The sequence below is a fragment of the Pseudocercospora fijiensis genome (genome assembly GCF_000340215.1).
Source record: "Pseudocercospora fijiensis CIRAD86 unplaced genomic scaffold MYCFIscaffold_4, whole genome shotgun sequence".
In the NCBI taxonomy this organism is placed as follows: domain Eukaryota; kingdom Fungi; phylum Ascomycota; class Dothideomycetes; order Mycosphaerellales; family Mycosphaerellaceae; genus Pseudocercospora; species Pseudocercospora fijiensis.
Genome location: NW_006921535.1, coordinates 1872081 through 1895917, shown reverse-complemented (window position 1 = coordinate 1895917; position 23837 = coordinate 1872081). Strand labels below are relative to the sequence as shown.

The 23837-nt window shown below is 51.0% G+C and overlaps 12 protein-coding genes across 12 annotated transcripts; 1 reads left to right on the top strand and 11 right to left on the bottom strand.

Moving 5' to 3' along the window:
• Window positions 1–2224: 2224 nt before the first annotated feature.
• Window positions 2225–4598, bottom strand: MYCFIDRAFT_153650 (uncharacterized protein; the record flags this gene model as incomplete). The annotated part of the gene is made up of 1 exon (XM_007928115.1): window positions 2225–4598. One exon carries the CDS (start codon window positions 4596–4598, stop codon window positions 2538–2540), a length of 2061 nt encoding a protein of 686 aa, XP_007926306.1. The 3' UTR covers window positions 2225–2537.
• Window positions 4599–4928: 330 nt separating this feature from the next.
• Window positions 4929–6023, bottom strand: MYCFIDRAFT_211199 (uncharacterized protein). Its single transcript, XM_007928114.1, has one exon. It carries the CDS (start codon window positions 5794–5796, stop codon window positions 5119–5121), a length of 678 nt encoding a protein of 225 aa, XP_007926305.1. The 5' UTR covers window positions 5797–6023; the 3' UTR covers window positions 4929–5118.
• A 343-nt stretch (window positions 6024–6366) lies between these two features.
• Window positions 6367–8279, bottom strand: MYCFIDRAFT_153646 (uncharacterized protein; the record flags this gene model as incomplete). The annotated part of the gene is made up of 1 exon (XM_007928113.1): window positions 6367–8279. A coding segment is annotated over exon 1 (1779 nt), but the record flags the coding sequence as incomplete, so codon positions are not given.
• A 964-nt stretch (window positions 8280–9243) lies between these two features.
• MYCFIDRAFT_196346 (uncharacterized protein) lies at window positions 9244–10107 on the bottom strand (the record flags this gene model as incomplete). The annotated part of the gene is made up of 1 exon (XM_007928112.1): window positions 9244–10107. One exon carries the CDS (start codon window positions 10105–10107, stop codon window positions 9244–9246), a length of 864 nt encoding a protein of 287 aa, XP_007926303.1.
• An 85-nt stretch (window positions 10108–10192) lies between these two features.
• MYCFIDRAFT_211198 (uncharacterized protein) lies at window positions 10193–11477 on the bottom strand. The gene has a single exon (XM_007928111.1). The coding sequence runs from the start codon at window positions 11342–11344 to the stop codon at window positions 10343–10345; it is 1002 nt and encodes a 333-aa protein (XP_007926302.1). The 5' UTR covers window positions 11345–11477; the 3' UTR covers window positions 10193–10342.
• Window positions 11478–12289: 812 nt separating this feature from the next.
• Window positions 12290–13310, bottom strand: MYCFIDRAFT_215133 (uncharacterized protein; the record flags this gene model as incomplete). Its single annotated transcript, XM_007928110.1, has 1 exon — window positions 12290–13310. The coding sequence occupies one exon, from the start codon at window positions 13308–13310 to the stop codon at window positions 12495–12497; it is 816 nt and encodes a 271-aa protein (XP_007926301.1). The 3' UTR covers window positions 12290–12494.
• An 865-nt stretch (window positions 13311–14175) lies between these two features.
• Window positions 14176–14953, bottom strand: MYCFIDRAFT_174431 (uncharacterized protein; the record flags this gene model as incomplete). The annotated part of the gene is made up of 6 exons (XM_007928109.1): window positions 14176–14250; window positions 14283–14290; window positions 14426–14631; window positions 14665–14823; window positions 14862–14887; window positions 14930–14953. The coding sequence occupies 6 exons, from the start codon at window positions 14951–14953 to the stop codon at window positions 14176–14178; spliced, it is 498 nt and encodes a 165-aa protein (XP_007926300.1).
• Window positions 14954–16393: 1440 nt separating this feature from the next.
• MYCFIDRAFT_203451 (uncharacterized protein) lies at window positions 16394–17059 on the bottom strand. The gene has a single exon (XM_007928108.1). The coding sequence runs from the start codon at window positions 16701–16703 to the stop codon at window positions 16476–16478; it is 228 nt and encodes a 75-aa protein (XP_007926299.1). The 5' UTR covers window positions 16704–17059; the 3' UTR covers window positions 16394–16475.
• Window positions 17060–17137: 78 nt separating this feature from the next.
• Window positions 17138–18103, bottom strand: MYCFIDRAFT_36290 (uncharacterized protein; the record flags this gene model as incomplete). The annotated part of the gene is made up of 2 exons (XM_007927554.1): window positions 17138–17937; window positions 17989–18103. 2 exons carry the CDS (start codon window positions 18101–18103, stop codon window positions 17138–17140), a joined length of 915 nt encoding a protein of 304 aa, XP_007925745.1.
• Window positions 18104–19727: 1624 nt separating this feature from the next.
• On the top strand, window positions 19728–20424 carry MYCFIDRAFT_203450 (uncharacterized protein). The gene has a single exon (XM_007928107.1). It carries the CDS (start codon window positions 19733–19735, stop codon window positions 20366–20368), a length of 636 nt encoding a protein of 211 aa, XP_007926298.1. The 5' UTR covers window positions 19728–19732; the 3' UTR covers window positions 20369–20424.
• Window positions 20425–20493: 69 nt separating this feature from the next.
• MYCFIDRAFT_136338 (uncharacterized protein) lies at window positions 20494–22224 on the bottom strand (the record flags this gene model as incomplete). The annotated part of the gene is made up of 4 exons (XM_007928106.1): window positions 20494–21018; window positions 21085–21579; window positions 21632–21735; window positions 21795–22224. The coding sequence occupies 4 exons, from the start codon at window positions 22222–22224 to the stop codon at window positions 20494–20496; spliced, it is 1554 nt and encodes a 517-aa protein (XP_007926297.1).
• Window positions 22225–22902: 678 nt separating this feature from the next.
• Window positions 22903–23681, bottom strand: MYCFIDRAFT_211195 (uncharacterized protein). Its single transcript, XM_007928105.1, has 2 exons — window positions 23167–23681; window positions 22903–23110 (listed from the first exon to the last, which is right to left on the bottom strand). The coding sequence occupies exons 1-2, from the start codon at window positions 23665–23667 to the stop codon at window positions 22919–22921; spliced, it is 693 nt and encodes a 230-aa protein (XP_007926296.1). The 5' UTR covers window positions 23668–23681; the 3' UTR covers window positions 22903–22918.
• Between the last annotated feature and the right edge of the window lie 156 nt (window positions 23682–23837).

The following is a 23837-nucleotide window of genomic DNA, read 5'->3' as shown; positions in this document are numbered from 1 at the left end:
CCGCCTTACGAGTTATCGCCCTTCGTATACTTTCCGCCTGCGCTACGGTCGCGATTTAACTACTGCTTATAGGCCTAACTATTAGATCGACGCTTCTTACCTTTACTACCTCCGGTTTTATCGTAGTTACGATCTTTACGTTTACTAGACGGCTTATTAGGGGTCTCGATACGCGTCGCAAGCTCTACGAGTTCGTAACGCGTCGTTAGCACTATATAGTATTTAATAATCGCGCTACGAATCGCTAGCTAGAGTTTAACGAGGAAATAGCGGATCCTATACTCCTCGCTATAGTCGCTAAGTTAGTCTTCGAGTACTACGAGCTTAAGGGTAAAGCTTTAGACTAACTGTCCCTTACGCTAACGGGCCGCCTTATACTCGAGGGTTACGTCTAGTATACGGTTTATACTATATAGGGTCCCCGATACAGTCCCGATAGAAGGTTTTAAAGTCCTAGTAGGTATAATTTTATAGGTCCTTAAGGCTGTTTTTATTATACTATCGCTCCTACGTATCGCCTACGAGGTATATAACACTATAAAGCACCTTGCTTTCGTCCGTATAATAGGTAGCTCCGGATAGTATAAAGGTAATAGAAAGTTCTCGAAGGAACCGCCTCGACTCCTTAATCGTATCGCCTTTAAAGGGCTTAGGTTCCTTTAGGCGAGGCTTAATAGCCGCAAGACTAGCGACTACGTAGCTTATACTAGGTATAGTAGCTACGCTTAGCGTACTTCCGGAAAGAGGTAGTCGATACGAGACAGATTTAGCTCTCTAATATTTAGGCCTCTAAATCGACTCGTTAGCTAATTCTTCCTCGTCCTTGTCCTTATCTAGGGGTAGGGTCCTCGTAGGACCCTCGCCGGTAGTACTACTACTCGGAGCTAGCGTATCGCCGGCGTCCCTAAGAGTACGAAGACGCGCATTCTCTCGCTTAGCTTCTTAAGCCTATACTTCTAGCCTAAGTACTTCTTACTTAGCTAGAAATCGTTCGAGCCGTAGGTAGGTCGCTTCTCGGCGCGCCTAATATTCGGCTTTGTCTTATTATATCGCTACGTCGTTTTCTAATGCTATCGGCGCTCCTAGGGCATTATTCTACGCGTTTCCCGCGCCCGGCGCATTTAGATCGCTTGCGTTTATCTTTCGGGGTTCTATAGGCCGCTACGAAGGGTAGACGGTTTAGAACTATAAGAAAATAGGTATATAGTAACGTATAGAACACCCTCTACTAATCGCCGTAGTAGAAAGTAGAACTAAACCGTACCTTTCTTAGAATAGGGCAGAGCGTTTACTATTAACTAGGCTACGTACGGATAGTATATATACCGAACTAGTAACTAAGTATATCCGTACGAGCGACTAAGCTTTTCCGCGTATACGCTAAGCAGGCTTTACGCTAGCGAGACAGCACCGCAGTGCACGTAATAATATCACATAATTGTTATATAGGCTTACTAAGGCATAATAGGAGACTTTACTTACTTAGGTTCTTATAATAGGGCCCCCGTCGTTTTCTAGAGTTAATCCCCGATTATCGTACGTCGTTATAGTTTAGTCGGAGCCTCTTAGATTTGCTCGGAAACTAGTTTAGAACTAGCGGGATAGCAAACTAAACCGGAACTAGACCGCTAGTCTGCTACTAAGAAACTAAACTATATACGTCTTATAGTTCGTAAACTAAACTACTATTAAGTCTATTTTTATTGTTTTTAGAAAATTATATAAGACTATTTAAGGAGTACCTACGCCGCCTTAACTATCTTCTTAAACTTATTAACTACTCGTTTTAAGTTATTATAAATAGCTAGCTATAGGCTATAGGTATAAAATAGATAGATATATCCGAGGTTATTAGAGATAGATTATAAGCTCTAGAAGTCTACCTTCTTAGCTATTACTTTTAGTCGTCTTAGGTCTATAGCCTATTAGTATAGAAGGATTACTACTAAATAAAAGGCGCTTTGCTAGCTAATTTCTAGAGATTGCTACTTTCTAATCGCTTTCTAATTAGTAGTATACTAAACTAACTCCTAATCGTTTAGCGTCTACTAGAAATAGCTAGTAGCGGCCCTTCCTACTACGCTAACGAACTTAAAGGGGGTAGTATTACGAAGTCCTCCTTATATACGTTACTCGGCGTTCGGCGTTCGGTACTTTTAATTAATAGCCGGCGGCAATTTTAATAGAGAAAGGAGAGGGTCTAGACAAATAAAAAAGAATATAGCACAAGAGCAGCATCATACCGTTTCCGCTACGAACTGTAATCCCACTGTCAATCCTTGGCTCAGCCGGATTCCATTTGGTCTATTTCTTCCGTTATGCATGGCTTGGCCTAGCGATGAGATTCTGCCTGCCAACCGGCTCTCCAACTTTCTCCCTCTTCCCAAAACACACCACCTGCACTTTCATTCCAACGAAGCCCGCCTGCAACAGCTCCGACTTCGAATTTCGCAGGTCCAAGCATTGGAACCAATATCGCACGAGATACTGCATCCTTCGTGCTCTGGGCACTCCCAGCGGCCTTTACACGCAAACCCTCATGCGGCAGCACCAACGATCTTGATACGACCCTCAAGTCGCGGAGCAATGCCTCTCGTCCACGCCACAGCAAAATCCTCTCCCTTCTGAGCGCACATCTCCGCTTTGCCATGCAGGCCGGCCAGGCGACACCACTTCCGCATCACCTTTCGCATGACGTATAACTCGCGCTCTCGAATGGGATCCTCCGGGAGATCATGCTCATCCTCGCTGTCAGAATCTGCTGCTGCTGCTGTAGTGCACTCCTCATGCTTCAGCTTGCGAGATTTCGAAGGTCGATGAGCCAGATCCGAGCCTTGACGAGAGTGATTCTGTGCTCGGTCGACGAGCGATTCACGAGCCTCGCCATTCGTATGCACTTGTTCGTCTTGCGAGACACTGGGCGCAGGCGTGATTTTGTCCGTATTTGCTGTAGATGCTGCGACCGGACTGGCATCCAGAATGGGATGGCTTTTATGGAGTGAGCCATGGATTTTCCCCCAGTGACCGCTCATGCCTTTTCCGAAAAGTTTCCATTTTCCGAGCACTTTTAGACTCATGAAGTATTGGTGAAGGATCATGCTGATGAGCATACCATTCTCATCAGACACGATGCTTCTCGCCGAGCCACCCTGACCTTCCAGCATCAAGCTGGTAAAGCCATCTTTGCCTCTGACCATGTAGTCGCGCGTGGCAAGTGTGTACTCCTTGTCCATGTCGACCGGCTTCTCACCAATCTTGATGTCCGAACACCTCTGGCCGGGCTCCTTCGAAGCATCAAACGTGAACTCAATTCCACTAACCTGCGGAAATCGTCCTTCGAGGGCAGGATACGTCTTAACCCCGTTTTCGAGTGCCTCCACAATCTGGCTGCCCTTCAATGCGATTACAACGCAAGGATCTTCAAACGGAAAGCAATTCATCATGTCCTTGACCCGTAAAACTCCTGGCGGATACACCTGGTCCCCTCGAATCGTGCCTGACGCCATGATGGCGCAATCGGCATTGTAATGAAACCGCATCAAGTCGCAGGTGAAGTTGCCCAGATTGCTCTCCTTGGTCCGAACAGTCGTAAACCTCGCATCCAGCGGCGCAGAAGTATACCCAATCGGTTTCTCCAGCTTGGGTCTCAGACTCGCCGTGATCTTCTCGACCATCTCCACCGCCGCCTGATCCTGCGGAACACTCGAAACCACATCCCTCCTCGTAATATCAAAATCCCAACCTTTGCCACCACCGACCTTCCTCCTCGCCTCAATATAACTCAACTGCTTAAAATCACTCCCACTCCTCAAAACATGCACCCCACTCCCCTCATCCACATGATGAGCATAATAATGATCATGCCCACCTAACACCAGATCCACCACCCCAGCCTCCAAATTCCTCGCCAACTTCAAATCATTCGGTTCCCTCTGATGACTCACAACCACCACCATCTCCACCTTCTCCTCCTCCCTCAGCTTCCCCGCCAACTCCCTCACCACAGCCGTAGCACTCAAATACTTCAAATCCGGCGGCAGCGAATTAATCGTATCCAACCACTCCCTCTCCACAACCCCAATAACCCCGACCCGAATCCCATTCGACGCGGTCAAAACTTCTGTCCTCCGACACCTCGCGATCGGAACGTGTTCCCCCAACGCAGGATCCAAAACATTCGCACAAAGCCAAGAAAATCTACACTTCCCCTTCAGAAATTCAAACTGCTCAACGCCAAAATCCAAATCATGATTCCCCAAACACGCGACGTCGGTTCCAATGTCGTTGAGGGGTGCGATCATGTGTTTTCCTTTGGTGACGGAACTTTCGAGCGAGGGGTTGAAAGCGTCTCCGGAGAAGAAGGTGAGGAGGTCAGATTGTCCAGCGTATTTTGAGTCTGGGATCGAGGATCGGTAGGAGTTGCATAGGGTTTGGAATCTTGCGATTCCGCCGACGGGTTCGCGCGAGCCGGGTTCGACGTGGTAGACGTCGTTGTAGTGCAGGAATCGCAGGGCTGGTGGGGTTGAGAGGTCGGCGCCTGAGGTGTAGGTGATGGATTCTATGTAGGTGGAAATTGATGTGAGTGGGGAGGTTTTCATATGGATGTGTTGGTTTTGATTTGCTTACCGTCTGCGATTGCGGCCGTGTCTTTCGAAGCCATGATTATGAATTTGCTTGGTTTGGTTTTGGTATGATCTAGGTCCTTGCTAATGCCATTGAGAACAGTTTCCAAGGCCGATGAGAAGTTGTTGGAAGAAGGGAATGAGGTGGACAAACAGAACTGAAGTGGTTAGCGCTGACTACAAACACGCTGTGATGATGATGAAACGCACGGGTTCCGATGCCCATGTGTGTGCTGTTTGGGCTTGGCAGGAACCACAGAAAGAGTGTGGCGCACCACATGTGTGACCAGGAACGGTCAGCTGAGTCATGAACGAAGTAGTTGCACCATTGCAGTTATGATTACTTTGGTCGATGTTCTTTCACAGATAAAACGTTCACTCTTTCGAAGCGACAATTGCTTTCGGAGAACCCAGACGCCTCTATACCGCACTCTATCCGCACTTTCCTCCCATGCAGTCTAGTAAGATCGCTAAATCCTCCCCAATTTGTTGCTCATCAAGCACCGCTAGTAGTGCCAAAAGTGTCATCTAATGGCATTTCGAAGATGATATCGTCAAAGTTCATATCTTCCAGGCTGATGTCGTTCATGTGCAAGTCATTCGGCAGGTCCATGCTCGAGGATGTATGCGTAGACGGCATGATATCCCCATTCCAGTTCGTCTCCATGACATGCATCGGATCAAAATCCGGAGCGCTGGTTGGGTTCATCAAGTCTATCAGCTGTTCCGGGCTGAACTCTCCTTCGGCCGAAATCTGCCAGTCGATATTCTCCGCCGACGCGGCATTAATCGACGAGGTAATGGCATCGTTGATGAATGGCAAGTCAGCGCCGAGGTTCCCGCCCAGGAACTCTGCCATGGCGCCGGTGCTGTTTTCCGGAATGTCGGTCAGAGAAGTGTTGACCACTTGAGGCATGACACCGCTGTCTTCCCAAGCGCCTGTGGTGGTGGCAAACATATTAGCCTTCTCCTTGGGAAGCTCGTAGCGGTGTCTTTGCAAGAATGACTTCTTCGGTGGGGGGAGCATGAAGTCGCTTGGCATGCAGTCATCTGTGCCCGGAGCCTCTGCTCGGGCAAGAGCCTGCAGACCATGACTTCTCGCGCGAGCCTTCTCCAAATCATAATCTGACTTTTCCCATGCGCAGGTCTTCTGAGATCTCATATGAGCGTCCATCGTTGCAAGGCCGCGGGTCCTTGCCCTCGCTGCAATTAAATCGTGATCGATCGCCTGCCAAGGGCAAGCAACGTTTTCTTGATCAACGAGGATCTGGAGCGCGCGAGCTCTTGCAGCTGCGGCTCTTTCAGATTCTTCGTGATCATCGCTCTGCCGCTCCTGACTGCCAGAAGGACTATTGATGTTCTGAAGTTTCTGGCGCAACTCTGGGGTGATGTCTTGATCACACCATCTTCTTGGTGTCGGTCCGGGTGAGCTGGTACCGTTGACTGTGCTGATGTCGATGATGTTCTTGGCGCATTCTGCGTGACCGCAATTCTCGATGTCAGCGTGCAGTACATTCTCGCCGGAGAGAAGCGTATAAACCTGGTGCAAATTATGCTTGCGTTTCTCGGCTGCCGCCTTGTAAGGCCCAGGCCGAGTAGCCGCGTCGACACGCTGCTGGCCAGTCTGAGCCTGATTGTATGCTCGCAGTTGGACTGCAAAAGGGATTCGTAGACCAAGGTCCCCGTACGTTTCAAGGTCTTCGGGGATCTGTAGGCCTTCGCCACCCACCGCGGAAGGAATGAAGTTGAGGCCGTGGGCCTTCTTGAACAGATCGAGCCATTCGGGATTGTCGGCCGCAGTTTGATTCCAAGTATCGTCCGAGTTGTAAAGAATTTGTCGTGCCTCGGACTGCAGCATCTCATCCGTCATCCGCTTTCCTTCATCCGCCATCTTCTTTGCATACTTGCCCAGACGCACAGTAAGAATCTCCCAGCACGTGGACTTGGATCCACTGCCGCCACAATGCGCATCTTGCATCTCGTCGTGAGCATCCTTTGGAGCAGTAATTCCCCCAAATTCTTGCACTTGTCGCCATGAAGCTCTGTTCGATGCGGAAAATGGATTGGGGCTCACCGACTCGATACCGATCAAGTATGGCGGCATGGCATTCGTGACTTGCGCAGCGACGGCAGGGTCTAAGCCTCTGCAGCCTTTCCATTCAGACATTCTTGCACCTGCTTTGAAGTGAGCAGTCAAATGGTCAACACGCTCTTGCCACGCGGTGAATCTCTGCGCGCAGAATCCACATCGACTGTTGATGCTGACAGCGATGGACTTCCAGGAATCCATGGCTGGTGTCATCTCACCACCGTGCATCAACCGTAGGTGCTGTCGCAGATGATCTTTGCGGTAGAATGTTCTGGCATCAAGGCCCTTATCCTCACACTGTCGGTGATTGTGAGATTCTAGATGGTCGCTGGACGGATTGTGAAGATCGCAGTACACGCATTTCTTGTTGCCGGATTCTTGGTCGGTCAGTACCGGACCAAGCGGAGCGCACATCCACTTCTCTAAGCTGAGATGTAGAGACTTCTCATGCCTCGTCCAGTCGTATTTCGACTTGAATGTATCTGTGCAGAAAGTGCATTGGAAAATCCGTTTCTTATCGTCTGTGAGTTTGCGTCCGGCTGCTGGAGGAGCTGGCCTTCTTCGCCGTCGTCGATCTTTCTTGCCAGCCAGGCTGGAGCTGAAGGATCCAAAGGAGCCGTGTGTTGAGTGAGATGATCCGTTGGAGAACCTAGCGCTGGTCGATGCGGATAGAGATGAGGTTTGACCAGTCTCCTGGGAAGTCAAAGACGGCGCTCGTGCCTTTGACCAGCCCGAGCCATCGCTGCTCACCTTGCGTCGCTTCGAGCGAGCAAGTGTCGAAGGCGATGTGGAGACATGGTCGGCCGGTATATCACTTTGTGCGATGGCGTTGGCGATATCGGACAAGTCAGCGGGTTCGTTTTCAGGTGGAGAATGCTGCCATCTTTCGAAGGGGTTCATGTCGTCCCATGTTTTCTCAGGCGTGCTTGGGATATCGATTGGACACGTCGTTGGGCGCAAGCTGGGTGACATGGCAACCTTTGGTCTGGCTTTCTCCGTGACCTTTCTTCTTCTGCGGGCGTTGGCAAGCCAGTTAGCAATCTGAGCAGGCTTCAGCTCCGTCTGCGTCTCGAGCTCTGCCTTCTCTTCCTCGCTTGGATAGGGATGATGTGCATGGGCGTCAAGCCAGTCACGAAGGATCTTGACTGCATGCCTCGGGAAACGAATGCCGTTCCTTTTTGAGCTGCCTGGAGCATCGTCCGACCTGACGGGAGTGCTTGTTCCGCCGGCCATACCCTTGGAGCGAAGCGTCTTGATTCCCGTGAGTGTTCCGCGTTCTCTCAGGGCGTCTTCGTCGACAGTATGTAATGTATCCAGGAAAGTCCCCAGATCTTTGTCGGCATAGTTCATCGACTCCAGCGTATTCGACTTGGTGAAGGAGCATTCCCTGAACAGGACGGCACACGACGTACAGAACGGCTCGCCTCGCTGCATGTAGCAGGCCAGACGTTTCGATCTACAGTAGTCGCATGGCTTTTCTGGGTGGATGAATCTTGGGATCCAGTTTTCGAACTTGCTGTAGTCTGGCTCGGCAATGCCTGGCAGAGGCTCTGATGATGATGAGGCCGATCCGAGCTGGTCCCAGTCGCCCACGAAGCCATTGCAGAGGCAGCTGTACCGCACATGTCTTAGCCAAACGCACGCGCTTCGACGTTGGTTGATGCCAAGACTCACTCGTCAAGATCCGGGTGCAGCGGGCATTGATCGGGTCGAAGCGGGGCTGAGGCCGTCACGTCGGGGAGGAGCGACGAGAAGTCAACCGGGGCAAGTTCGCCGTGTTGCTCCTGCTCCTGCTGCTGCTGCTGCTGCTGCTCCTGCTCCTGCTCCTGCTCCTGCTCCTGCTGCTGCTGCTGCTGCTGCTCCTGCTCCTGCTCCTGCTCCTGCTCCTGCTCCGTGGTCGCCATCGTGGGAGCCCAACGTCAGGTCAGGTCCCGATGGCACAAGGCGCGGCAAGCCTGCCCGATGTGTAGATTGGAAGGCGTGATGGGAGGGCGAAACAGAGATGTAACAATGCCTTTGCCTTCGACTCACTTCTCTGCGCAGAGTACATACGCCCTGCGCACTACCACAAACATGGGCCAAGTGACGGCGTCCAATAGAATACATCTGCGCCGTCGGCCTTCACCACATGCCACCTTTTAGTCCTGCTTCCTCCCGTCGGCCGTCGAATCGCATTGATTGACGGGTGACACCAAGAAGGCTAGCGAATGCTGATTAATGGTCCGTGATGGATGGTCGTTCCTACGCAGTAAGCACCAACACTTCTGGCCATGCACAAGAACACCTGGAACGCCGACTCTCGGAATGCTTCAGGTCGGAGGAGGGCCGAAGCCGGAGTTGACCATCTCTTCCCTTCCTTACTACCTACCGTACTGATGAATGATCAACACGACGCCAAGTATACATGTCCAGAGCACAGCATGGAGTGATCCGCCGATATCCCACTGAACACATCACCAGCAATCGCATGAGTAGTTCTATCCCCAGCAATTTCCATCTCATCGATCCATCCCGACCACAACGATATGCACATTACTTTGGCGCAGAATCGGACACCCCTCCCCTCAAATACCTCAAAACAAACCCATTGAATTCTTCAGGGTACTGCAGCAGAGGCAAATGCCCAGCCCCGCGCATCTCCCACCAAACACCACAAATTTCCTCCGCAAGATCCTCCAGCTGCTCTGAATCCGCAGCAGAATCTTCACTCCCGCAAACAACAACCACCCTGTTCTTCGGAATTTTCGAAATCTCTGAAGTATAGTCATAGCCTCGTATAGCATCAGCCAAAATCTTATACCCTTCGAGCGTAACAGTTTGATTCATGGGCAAGGCTCGCTCTCGCGCCGCAAGATCTTGCGACTTCTTGCCTCCGGGAAACCAGCGCTGCACGGTTTGCTGGCATAACGTGTCGTGCCCGCTTCTGATATCGTCTTCGAATTGCTCGATGCGCTTCGCCCAGAGTCCTTCTGGACCTTTCGCCTGGTCTGGCGTAGCGATACCTGGTGCGGCGACGGAGAAGATCTGTTCTACTTCTTCTGGGTATAGCATGCCGTAACGCAGAGCAAGTACGCCTCCGATGCTGCAGCCGATGAATGCTTTGAGCTTTGCCTGTCCGGTGCCTGCTTGGACAATCGCGTGCATGTGCCGTGTAATGTCGTCCATGTGATATCTGGCATTCTCGTCGTGAGGAGGTGGTGTCTTGTTGTGTCCTATGTGATCGAAGCGAATCGTGTTGTAACCTGCTCCGTTGAGTGCCTTCACTGTATCGTCGTACATGTGGAGATTGCTCATCAGAGCATGGCAAAGTAGTATTGGTGGTTCTGCCATTGGTTTTGGGCCTTCCAGCAGGGTGTAGTACTTGACGCCATCAAGATCAACTGTTTTCTCGGACATCGCTAAAGACGACTGCAGGCACTCGATTACCGTCAGATTGTGTCGAGAACGCCCGCTTTACTGGTAGTGATCGTGCTCCCACTCTGCGACTGAGGAGGTTGGTAATGTATGCGGATCTATTCCCTATCAATGTCTATCCCGTAGCAATGCCCAATCGCTTCAACGCAGCAAAAAGCACAACTGTGCAGGTGGGGTATCACAAAATCGTCCTCGGGCCATGTCACCTGACTTGCCATCAAAATGAGCTGGATTGCGGTCTCTCACGCGGGATCGCTGCATCACGGGATGATGCCACAATGTTCGGTCTCTCCTCCGCACGGATGCCGAATGCTGAGAGACTCTCTCCAATGCCATCATAAATCCCGCCACCGAAGCCTTGCACCACATACATACCAGCCACCTTCATCAGCTCACCTACCCTGCCATCATCCATAGCGCAGATCTGACCAGCTATCGTCATGGTACTTCTGCCCATCTTATCGGCAGCCACGAAACTGTTTGCGAGCACTCGATCGCTTATCTTGTGCTTTCGATCGAACTGATATGCTTGGCGTAGGAGCATCTGCATATATGGCAGTATGAAAGACGCAATGAGGAACACATGAAGGGTAGCAAATGCCACCGCTCGATGGAGCACGGATTGCTGCTGCAATGCTGCTGAGCGCCGAGTTGGAAGTACTGGATCTGCTCGAAGAACCATTCGTCGGTCGCGGCTCTGCTCCTCTGCAAGAAAATCTGCAATCGCCTCGCGGAGGATAAGCGTCTCGGCGGGGCTGAGCTCTGTTGGCAGACCTTTCAGAATGCACGCAGTGCCATTTATGTATTGACTTCGCACCAAATTGGTATTCTCGCTCGACATCGCAGCTTCTGCTTCTGCAAGTCGAAGGATTTGAAAGCCTGCCACAGCGAATCTCCATCGCACACCGCTCGCGTTCTCATCTTGACGGGCTGGGGTAGAGCTGCCAGAGCTCGAAGGCCTACTCGGCGACATGTCGGGATCGAGCGGAGAAAAGTCTGGATGTCCGTCTGAGGATTCTGATTCATCTGTTCTGTACGATGGTGGCGGTGAATGGCTCTGTGGACTATCATGTGTGATGAAAGTCATGCGTTGTGCGGAGCCATGGTCTTGCGATAATGCTCGTTTGATCGTGCTACGGATTCGGGGGAGTCGTTGTTGAATCATGGCGGCGTACAGATAAGCGAAAGACGTAGGCCTGTCATCACTTTCATTCGGCATCTCGTGCTAGAGAGGTGGCAGGCGAGGAAATGTGGCAGAATTTCGAAAAAATCATGCCTACCCGGATGTTTGACCTCGTGAAGTCAGGTACAGGCACAGGCACAGCTTCTAAGCACTGAAGGTGTCAGTCGATAGTCAAAATGTCTGACTCGCCAGCTCAACAAGATTTCCTTGAGGACTTAAAGGTCCCACCAAGCCGCCGAACGCTTTTTGCATGTGAACGCTGAGACCCACGTTGGGGTTCGCAACCTTGATTTTGACGTGCGTTATGCATAAGCTTCCGCGATTTTGCGACCGTATCAGGAAGTTCTTATCGCAAGCACGTTGTTCACCCTTGGCGAGGGCATTTAGTGATAAGTTGAAGGCAGGCAATGATGCAAATGTCTTTGGATGCATCATCGTTCTTACGTTCCACGAACGTGCTCCAGGAAGTTGGATGTCGATTCGGTCACGTGCACCTTCAAACCATGCGGCTATCTCCGTTTCAACCCCGTGCCTTTGAGCCCAAGTTCCAACCATTCGTAGCTTATCAGGTAGGCTGCTCCATCCAACCACTCTATCGGACAACCACGCGACAAGACCCACACACCTAACCACACCTCCTTGCGATAAAGATTTCTTCCACACACGAGACCATCTACAGAAGTTCCGAAAGTGCCGATCGACGCTCAAGTCCACGTGAAATGAAGATTGAAGTCACAGGTAGAAGGGGGAAGGTGGCAGGAAGTGTATAAGAAGAGCCGGGCATGAGAAAAAAGTAGCTATGCGGCGGTGTGGACACGGAGACTGCAGGGTGCCATGATCAATTCTACTCAAAATTGCCTGCCAATACTCTTCCCTCTAGCAAGTGGTCACACGAAGGCGTCTAGAGTGCGTGTGCATCATTGCGTTAACGAGGTCGAGGTCGCCGAACTTGAATGACCACACAAGCAAGGCGCCGCCTATCGAGCCATAAGATCGTTTTTTATTTTAATTGCTAATTACACAGTGTCCAATAACCATCCACCTTTCCCTAACCACCACAGAGGACAAACCCGGCACCGGCAGCTCGTCGAAGGAGTCGAACCTTCGTACTGTCGCTCACTCTGTATACTACCTTCCGTGGACAGTAATCAGCACCGCACCTACTCAATTCAAGGGAAGGCGCCACCTATCCCTTATTCGGGAAAAATATCTCATCTCCATGCCCGTTGCGTACAACGATGTTACCCTGCACGTCTGATGTAGCCGCACTGTCATCGTAGTCTACGGCTTCTCGCAAGCTAATACCCGCTGTCAATTCGTCTCGTTTCTGGGTTTGGCCAAAGGGACTTGTAAGAACCCATGAAATATTGACTCTTTCGCGGTCATTGGTGGTGGTTTGAATGCAGGCTTGATATGTTGCAACGTCTTGGCCGCCAGCACCATGGAGTGGGATCCGGAGCGGCACTCCGCCTGCATAATTGCACGGAGCATACGAAGTAAGTGTCCGGCCTCTGTTATCTTGGACCCAACAAGTAATGACGTTGTTATTCGGAGAAGCTCGAATGTCAGACCACACGTCAATGGCTTCCACTTCCGTAGCGTATGCTGCAAGGAAGTGCACTCCACCAGTGCAGGCGATATCGTTGCTGTCGTTTGGCAGTTTAACTCCGCTCTTCCTCTCCTCCGGCTTGCAGGCGCAATCTGGTCCAGTCTTGGGCGAGTTCTCGGATGGGAAGCATTTCACATTCCTGTTCTGGGTGCTGCATTGTCTGATGTGCTGGTGCAGTTCATTGGTTGCAGAGCGACAGGACGCTCGAAGGGCGTTCGTTGCCGTGCACTCGCATGATTCGGTGTGGTAGGAGTGTTGCTTGTCATTCACCTCGCTGCAGATGTTCCGGTGGATGGCACTGAAGAAGTCGGTCTGCGCATAATCTCGACGTTGCAATGTCGTTGCGGAGACGATGCTGGCGGAGAGGCCAAGGAGTAGAACTAGAATTAGCATGTCGGCGTGGAGAACATTCTGCAGGCTTCGGTCCCGCAATAATCGTTGGACCTACTTATAACTTTTGCAATTCCTCCAGGAAGACTCGGCTCGCCAAGTCCGTATCATGTGCTCGAGATATCCTGGCTCTGCCAAGCGCTGAGCAGTACAACGTCTTGTCGTATTGGAGTGCAAGTAAACACTAGCAGCCCGTAGAATTGGGGTCTCTGGTTCGTTGCGAACTATGAAATCTGGGATTAGTGCTTTCACTCCGATGCGGCAAAACGCTGTAGCAGTATCAGGCTCTTCACTAGCGCTAAGTTATGTCCAGATTGCATCAACGTGATCGTCGAGCGCCTTCTCATTGGATCAGCACACCGGAGATATTTCCCGCTGCATGGCAACCCACAATGCTTCTTTCGAGGCAGCCAACGAATGGGAATTGGATTTGTACGTTGGTAAGTACCGGTACAGATGGACGTGCTGGGAATGGCTTGGAATATTCTGTAGCCGCGGTCCACAAAATCGTTGCAGCTTACTGGTGTTGGCATTGGCTTGCAAGACGAGGTGAGGTGAGCTCACAGCCTCACACCTCGGTTCGTACCTTCTATACGGGAGCGCGAATCTGCAACTACAGGCATAAGGTGGAATCACGAGGGCGCTGCGCCACATGCATAGACAAGGCCTATTCTAGTCTGCCCTCGTACAATCAACTCCGCATTTACAGGCCCATACCATGCGACAATGAAGCTTCAAATTGGACCAGTACACGGTCTGGTTTTGACCGTGGAACTGCGCAGGCGGCCCGATCCACATCCTGATATAGGCCGATCATTCACAGTATCGGAAGGCTATCAATTTCTTCCTGTTCTAGGTTAGCAAGGGTTTAGGCCAATTGAAAATTGGGAAATTGGGCCCAACCACCAAGCGCAAAGAGAAGGCTACCAATTGTGCCAGGCAGCTGCGTCCCTCCAGTGTGGCGTAAGTTCGTACGCGCGAATCTGCAACCACAGAGTAGAACTAAGCATTTACTAATTATATCGTAGCCTCGTTAGTCGATGTATTCTTAGGATCGCGAGGGTGTCGCGTCTTCGATGTTTCCCGTCCGGATAGCTCGCCGGTAGTCTCTGCCTAACTGTGCCGGGCAGCTGCAACCCTCCAAAATAAACAACCGAGGGAAGGTAAAGCCAGAGTGGCTAAGACTTGTGCGATCAGGCTACGTGGATATCCAATCGAAAAGCGAGAAAGCAGGGAGAAGGCTGGCTGTATCTGTCTGTGATGACGTATGTCTCCGAAATTGTAGCTGAGGTCCGTGCAGAGCACGGCATAAGGAAGCCTCCCACTTCCGAAGGGAACTCTCTTCCTTATTGTCCACTTGCCTGCGGCCGGAGGCACGGAGAAATTGCGCATAGATTGCAGCGACGGCAGATCGTGATCGTGACGCGAAGAACATGGAGCACGCCAGGAAGATGATGCGGCAATGGCTGTTCGTATGGCACAATCGAGTAGACCTGGCAGCCAGATGCTACGGTGGCTGGTTGGTCGATATGTCATTTGAAGCCTACGATGCACAAAGTCTGACTGATACGAGCTCCTGGCTACGTTTGTGGTCCATAATTATACTACGGCCCAGGGATGACCAACATTGACACGGATGCAACCATCAGGTACGGAGAATGTTTTGATTTTCCTCATCAAGTTCATTCAAGCCGTATTTGGTTCGGTGCATTTACCATGCCATGGAGGAAGATCTTGGCGGAAACGGCCACTTCAGGTCGACGATGTGCATTCACATTCACATATTCATGCTGACTTTGATTGTGATATAGGCACGCTATACGAGCATGTAGTCGCTCATCACCACAATCATCAATAAGCGGGCTCAGTGGTAACGTCCAAAGTCTGGGAGGACCCTGCGGCACAGTGCCCCGTTGCTCTCAATTGTCGGACATAGTCTAGAGGTGCTTTAGAGGACACTTATTTTTGGTCTGTGCCTAGGATATTCAATGAACTCATGTCTGCGTCAACCTTGACATACGAGAAGTTAGCAGCCGACGAGCAACGAGATCTTGGACAGACTCAAAATCAAGGTCCAGATTCGGGGAAAACCAACATCACAGCACTATGCCGCCATTGACAGTCGAATGTGCACGCACGTGCTATGAGAGATCCCATCTTTCGCCCGTGCACTAGGAAGTCGAACTACAGGGAGCCACAAAGAGCTCGGAATAGCTCGTAGGTACACTACTTCTCAGACTACACAGGTGAACGATGGATGGGAACATAAATAACATACACGCGGCTCGACGGACAACATCAACAATCACTCAAACTCCCTCAGACATCCATCCACACAAGAAGTTCCAAGCTTCTAATTGTCGGCAAGATGCTTCTTACTCGATCTCTTGATCTACGAGCATTGGCGCTGCTTGCGCTGTCCGCATCTCCCACTGCCGCATGGCAGACCATTGCCCATCGTGGAGTATTCCACGACAAGCTAGACGTCTACTGCACCGCAGAGAACAGCTACGACTCTTTCCTGAGAGCGCCTAAGTTCAGCGGCGTCAGTGGGGTAGAGATCGATGTCAAAGTCACCAAGGACGGTGTACTGATAGCTTTCCACGATTATCTGATGAACACGCACACGGTCAAAGACAATCTCGACGGGCAGATGAACGCACTCAGCGTAGCACTAGGCCACCAAAAGAGACCGGCTGGTGTCGCTGTCATAGACCATACAGCAGACTACCTCCTTGGGACACCCTTGAAAATCTACGGAAGAGGCAGTCACCTCATCCAAGCAGAATCGAAACCAAAGCTCGACAGTCTCGAGACAATCCTCCGAGCCTACAAAGGGGCAAACCTCCGCTCCGACTTTTTGATCGTCCTCGACCTTCAAACCTCCTACATCGCCGACAAGGCCGCAAAACTAGTTCGAGATTTGGGCATGCAACGCCAAGTCTACCTCAAAATCTGGGCATCGTCAGGCATTAGTCCAGAAGCACCAAAATACAACGGAGCAGACACCTGCTATCAATACGCTCGAACACACGGTCTCTCAGGGCTCAATATCATCCCCGAGATCAACGAAGTCCAATTCGTAAAAGGTACCAACAAAATTCACGTTTTCGCCACAGACCTCGACGTCGGCACATATCTCGACTGCTGGGGCAACGCTCAAAAAGATCACGCCGCAAACGGCGCAGCTCTCGTGCCCTTCATCTCAGCCATGTACCCCAACGGCGTCAATGATCTCGCCGTCCAAGCTGCTAACCAAGCTTTCGACTGGGCGGAGAAGCATTTCAGGAAAAAGATGAGTGTGATTGTCATGCCTGATTTCTGTTCGATCAGCACTGGGAGAGGGGTCGCTGGGCGCAGGGCTTGGAGATCTGACGGCGGTCTAAGTGCCTTCATTCAGCCGAGATCGCAGGTTGATAGTAGGAGGGCTTTTTGCGATCGGAGAGCGGATCATTGTGTTGTGGATGTTATAGGGGATTTTGAGAATTTTTATGCCAACTCGGATTATGATAAGTATATGGATGCGATTTGTCCTAATAATAATCAGTAGATGGAAGGAGCGGCGACTGAGGAGTCCGCAACCATGGCGCGGAACTGAGGCGCTGTTGCAGTTAGTGTGTGAGTGGGATTTATGTGCCTATTGATCTGTTGGATGGTGGAGCCTGATGTGTCTTACATAATATTGATGCCTCAGGTTGTCAACCCGAATTGTGGGAGATAGCCCTACCTACTGAGATAGTTGCATGCTTTTGAAATGTCGTGAAAGTCCTGTCAAATGTTAATGAAAGTCAAAGTTACCCTACGCAACCTGAATTCTTCTTCTATTTGCTCTACTCAGACCCCGGGGGCCCATAGGTGGATCTCTCGTCACCGAGGACAGACCAGAAGTCTGCCACGAAAGTCTTCTGGCCTTCAACCGCTGGCCTTACTGCAAGATATCGACGATTGTCAATAGGAGGGTCCCAGTTGCCAGGATGACCATCCACCATGATCCCGCCAGCTTCTTGCAATATGCACCATGCGGCAGCTACGTCCCATGCCCAACAGCCGCACTCCCAGAATGCTTCCTGCTGTCCTGCGGCGACTCTGCATATCGCTAGGGCAGCAGATCCAGTGCATCGTAACGAGTTTACGAACCGACCTCCTGATCCAATCGTCCGAGCAAGCGTAGAAAAGACCTTTAGGTTCAAGTCGAAGTTTGGGCCCTCGCGATCACTTCCAAATTCGATGCCAATGCATGCAAGCCTTAGTCCTTCCAGAGGCGCTGAATTCAATGGCAGTTTCTGTCTTGCCATAAGGGAGTCGTTATGCTGGAGGTCTAGGATAGTCACATAAGCTCCATGTCCTTTCACCCCGGTCCACAGCTCACGTCGAAAAGGGTTGTATACGACGCCAACGGTGGGCATCCTGTTTACAAGAACACCAATCGATACACATACTTCTGGGAAACCGTGGACGAAGTTGGAGGTTCCGTCAATCGGATCGACCACGAATGTGGGCTTGTCTGAGATGCACTCGCCAGCGCGGTACGATTCCTCGCCGATGAACGAGTATTCTGGATATCGCTTGCTGACGCAGCCATGTATGAAGGATTCCACGGCCTTATCGGTTTCGGTCACGATGTCTGCGGCTATGCACTCTCAGGTCAACTAAGACTGGGCATGATGACCGATCCACGTACAGTTCTTCTTGTCCGTAGCGGACTGCGCTGATGGTCGTGCGCTGACGATGATACGCCCTGCTTCTTTGACAATGTCCACGAGGTAGTCGCAAAGTCGGAGAGAGTCGGTTTCCATGGTCGCGAAGCTCCAGTGCTTCAACAGCTGCGGTATGCATGGCTACAGGTAGGAGGTGGTGTGGCAGCTTTAGCACTTCGATTCCGCCTCGACTGGAAATAACATCACTACACGAGCTGCACGCGGCATGCTTGTAACGTTGCCCTCCGGACGCAGCCTGTCGGCGAGGGTTGATTACGGCTCGCAGGGAGCCCCGGTCAGTAGAAGATCATGCTCGCTTCTCGGCTGGAGATAAGATGTGGTCGTCTCCGCGCCAGCCGACCCGGTCAGACATCACTCATTCCCAACCAAAGAGTCCCCTGTCTCGCAAAAGGCACAGAGTCGTAGTATGCGCTCGAACCTTGCTCACGCCACCGCTTCGGCGCCAGGGTCATTGCCAAACATCTAGTGACAGCAAAGCCGACATGCCTTCTGAGACGACGCCCGAGCAGGAGCGCAAGGTAGCCAAGCGTGTCTACCATGGTCGTGTGCGCAGTGGATGCATGACCTGCCGCTCGCGGAAGGTGAAATGTGAGGTTTAAACTTGATGAGATGAGCGCGTCTAATTAGCGTTGCTTTCGCTAACCGGTCTAGCTCTATGCAGGTGATGAGGCGAGACCGTCCTGTGACAATTGCGTAAGGCTGCAACGTCGCTGCGCTTACAAGCCATTGAAGATTCAGCGAGCCGCCGACGTTCAGGGCTCGAGCAGCGCTTCCTCGGTGGGCTCGGTGGAATCGTGCGAGCTCACGCGACTACTACCAGTACAGGGCCGTCTAGTCTCACATATCGATCGATGTAATCGAGGTACACACTACATTAAAGCGCAAGATGCTTCCCTCGCCAAGACGCTCGGCCTCAAAGCCGCCCCAGTGTGCCTTGCACATGATGGCCAAGATCCTTATATGGGTCCCGATAGTGCGATTGTCGACGTGACTGGGCGTCTGCACGTTGCGCTCAGGCGTCAAAATGATACTAACACCGATGATGGTGGCTCGGTCTACGATTCGGCCACTCTTATATCGAGAGACATTAAGCTTACAACGACCATGGATCTACTCAGGGCCCGAGAAGTACCTTCGCAGACTGCCTTTCCTTACTTTGTGGACACGGTGGATTGCCCTGCTATAACGCCATTCGATGCTCGTAATTGGAAGATCGTCAAATGCTACCTTGCTGAGCTCGGCACGCACAGCACTGTCGTCGCCTCAGCCATCATCGCACTTTCGACACTTTACAAGGCTCTACGATACGGGCTATCATCTTCTCGTGCTGTGTCATTCTACCATTCCTCCAGAAATGCATACGAGAAATCCATCGACAACACGGAGCAGGACTTTGACGCGATCGTTGCGGCAACGTTCTTATTATGCCTTTTCGACTTCGTACACCAAGAAACGGTTCCTCTCTTGGCTAGTCCGAGTGAATCTCTCATCCACATATTAGGAACCGGGCATGAGAATAAGTCGTCTCATTCCGAGGAGTCAGCGCGAATCATATGCTGGCTTCGCATTTTACACGGGAACGCTTTACGTGCTGGTGGCAACGGTCTCATTTCGGACAGCCTTACCACGCTGTCCCTATGCTGCCAATCAGGACAGCCTATACCTCGATCTGTGGACGGCATCGATTTTGATGCATCGATCTACGACATGTTGCAACACCCGATTTTCGAATTCTACTTTCAGCTTCAAATGATTTCTGGACAAATCGCCAAGCTAACTCACTATCATCGGTCGCGTATCACGGGTGTAGATCAACAAGAAGTGGTGAAGTCAATGCTGCACGTCAGATCACGTTTGGTGGCCCTCTGGGAGACTCGCTCTGCTATTCAGCGCCTGAGCCCGATTGATCTGCGATCAAATCTGGCAGCGGACATCGCGGAGCCCATCATAACCCTTGTTGGACTCTGTGCTGCTGCGTATCATGCCGAATTTGTCGAGATGGACCGTGTTCTCGGCGATCCTATCTCCAAGTCCACCGGCTCAAGACGGGCAATGCAGGAAATAAGGAGCATCGTTGACGGCGACTGGAACTGCTACCACGAGGGCAAGCTCAACCCGGGATATCTCCGCCCTCTATTCCTATATGCCATCGAGTGTATGGATCGAGACGACAACAGATGGGCTGTAGAGCGGATGGAATGCGTGAAGGACTGCATCTGCCGGAGTGACTTTTTCGCCGACTTCGGGCAAAGACTCTCAGATGCGCAATTACGCAAAGAGAGGCGAGTGACTTCAAAGTACTTTTGCATCTGGTACTTTGGAGTTCCGCCCCCTTTCATGTAGCTCGATGACACTGTGGGACTGCTCTGGAGCATGAAAATAAAAGTTGTTCAAAACTGCTGACATCATCCACATATTCGAGCCGCATACTCTTCGTCAAGCCAGCACAATACCGCCCCTGTAAATCTTCACTTCTCAATATTACTCACAGCAGCCGTAAAAGCTACCGGGGTCTTGGAGAACTTTCGAGCAGAGACCTTTGTCTCGAAAAGATAGTCAACCTCGGCCGTCGTGCGATCTTTTGTCTCTGGTATACAGAACCACGCAAAGACGATCGAAATCACACACCCTCCCATCCAGAAAAATCCGGTTTTAGCGCCCCAATTCCACGCCGTTGGATTGAGCTGATATGGTGTGAGGGTGTTGGCGATAATGGTCGAGATGATGTAAAGGCTTCGTGCGAGCGCAATCGATTTGCTGCGTAGCATTGCAGTAGGTATCTCGCCACAAAACGTGTTGGTCAATGGACCAATTGTGCTGTAGTAGACGAAAGATGAAATCACGAGCAGCGAGCCGATGGCCCAGGAGTAATCTGACTTGGGAGTGTGGGCTTGTGGGATCCCGAGACCGCCGATCAAAGCCATGATAATGGTCATTATGGCCAGGCCAATCAGGTATATCGTGCGTCGACCTGCTAAGGGTAAGAATGCCCACTACAGAGAGAGCAGTTTGCGTTAGCTGACAAAGGCAACCAGATGCAAAGAGGTGGTCCCACTCACCGATGACAGTCCTCCAACAATAGCCACAGCAAAGCCGATTATGCTCATATTGAAAGCTTGGGTTGTCTGCAGTCCGGCCTGCTCAAAGAAGTATGTCGAGTAACCTCGGAGAGGATTTCCATTTAACGTTTGAATGCAATAGATGAACATGACAACTATCGTTCTTCGCAGATTCGTTCCTTGAAAGCAGGTCCAGTAAGTCGTACTCGCTTCCACCGCCAGTTCATGTTCAGTCGTGACCACCATCAGCGCAATATTCTTGTCAATATCGAAATCGACATTCTTCGGAGAGGTCAGGCGCTTGACGGCATCTCTGGCTTCTTGCAGCCGATTACGACGGACGAGCCACCAGGGTGATTCTGGAGCGAGGTAGATGAGGGGGATGAGAATCACTGGCCACACCCATTGTATTGCGAATGGTATGCGATATGCCCATTCGTCCGTCCTGCTTAACAGACCTCGAAGAACACCAATGGCTAAGAGCTGCCCGAATGCCTGGGACTTCATCAGTATCGACCACAATGTATTCAGACGAGGCCAGACCTACCCAACATTGATGGATGTAATTCGTCAAATACGCCCTCAAAGGCAACGGTCCCAGTTCAAGAGCATATATAACACTCGTTGCCTGGAAGAATCCCAACGGCACACCTATAGCAAAAAAAGTAAGTTCAACACCATCCATTTTTTGGATTCGGATATATACTCACCAAACAAAATCAAACCGACCTCGAGAACCTTTAAGTTGGGCGAAAAAAACGTTATGAAAATAAACGCGATTATGAGACCTTGTCCCACCAACATCGTTCTCCGAAACCCGTACCTTTCACTCAAGTAACCTGCGATTAAAAGTCCAGCGAACTGTCCAACTGCTCCTCCATTGTTGAGTCCGGCTTGCCAAGGCGCTGAGATTTGGTATGTGCCTTTGGCTGTACGGTGGCCATATGCTTTTTGGAATGCGGGTTGGGCGTAGAGTGTCCCGATGAGTTTCGTGTCGTAGCCTTCCATGATTACGGCTGTGGCCATGGCGAAGGCCCAGAAGATCCCTTTTGGGTAGAGGCGGAGGGCGGCCCAGAATGTGAGAGTGTGTTCTTGGTCGTTGGCCTCGTTGGCGAGAGATATTTCCATGGCCTCTTGCATCGAGGCTTTTTCTGCATCTTTGGTAGCCATAGTGATTGCCCTACGTATGTTGGGACCTGCGAGTGTCTACCTCTGATGAAGGTATGAGACCTACTCATATGGCATCTACATTAGGCTATTCATGGCAAAACGGTGCCGCACCCACATCGGTACTCTTTCTTACGCGTGTCCCGAACGGTGTACAGCTGCCCCCTGTCTCCGGGGAATCCATGGCCCTTGGGGAATACCGGTAAACTTTGATATTGTCCAATTGCAAGTCCAATATGCCTTGTATAGCGAGAATTTAGGAATCGGCTTGCTCAAAACTCTACCCTTGGAATAGGTCAGCGGCTGTAACGCTGTTGGCTATTCTGCTTCTCCCAGTCACGGCGGTCGTCTGTACCACGTGGCGGTATTTGTGTGCGACTCTTCTATAGTCTCTCCTACTGCCGGTCACTCGGACCTCTGATACAAGGGCAATAGCTATCTGTAAATATATCCTTGCACAACTCTGTTCTTATCTTTAGCCGACGTAGACATGCAATCTCCAGCCGACGCAAACGACCTCCCTTCGTCCAATTCCTGCGGACTTCGAGCTCGGGAAAACGTGAAAAGGGTAGATACGCCGTCAGTTGTGTCGGAAATACGAGTGCTCGAAAAAAGAAAGCCAACGGTGACATTGAGTAGTCCGGAGGCACATATTCATTACAAGGTACTACTCTCCTGTCATGCCTAAATAAAACAATCTATCGAATTTATGCATGTTGTCGAACGTGCAGAACTCCACATCACCAAGCTGGAACTCGACCTTGATATCATCTAAAAACCGAGAAAGCAATTTGTTCAATTCTTGTCGCTCCTCGTCTTCCAGAAAACGGAGCAGGTAAGCAATGCTTACATGGAACGTCTGTCGTCAGAAAGTCAGCATTTGGAAATAGCAATTCCGAAGACAGAGCCACTCACATAAGTATCATGAGTAGGTTGTTTGAAGCCGAAAGCGTCCGCAAGCGTGTCTCTAAGTCGTCTTAGACGCCGCTCTTCTTCCTCTGTAGCCCCTTCAACTTCAAGCGCAATACCATTGACACAAGCGTCGAATCCCCTCCCACGAATATGATACGGCGAAGCCAATCCCTCCCCTTCCAACTTCTCTCCAAGAGCTTTCATCCTCTCCCTAACTTCCTCAGTGAACTCCTGCAAATCCTTCTCGCTTCTCCCAGGTGGCCAATACCCGTACTTGATCACACCATCGCAAGTCGTCATATGCCACGAGTCTTGCGGTAGGAGATGAATTGGCACCGAAAGCACCGGATGACTTTTTATAGCTTCATATATCTTCTTGAGAACAGGAATCAATGGTGAATCCAATGGGATATGGCAAAGGGTTGTGTTCCCCGGACAGTACTGGACAACACCATCGGCACTGAACCTCTGGGGTACACCACTGGGCGTGTCGTCTTGAGTCATCTTGGAGGTCGGAGAAGATCCAAACGGCGACCGGAAACTGGGTGCACGCTGTCTATTTGAACTCTTTCCTTTTGGCCCTGTCATTCACCTACCCTGGTCATGCTAAGCCCGATGAGGAAGGATATTCGTACGGGGAAATTGACTGGAATTGGAACAACTTGGAAGTGATA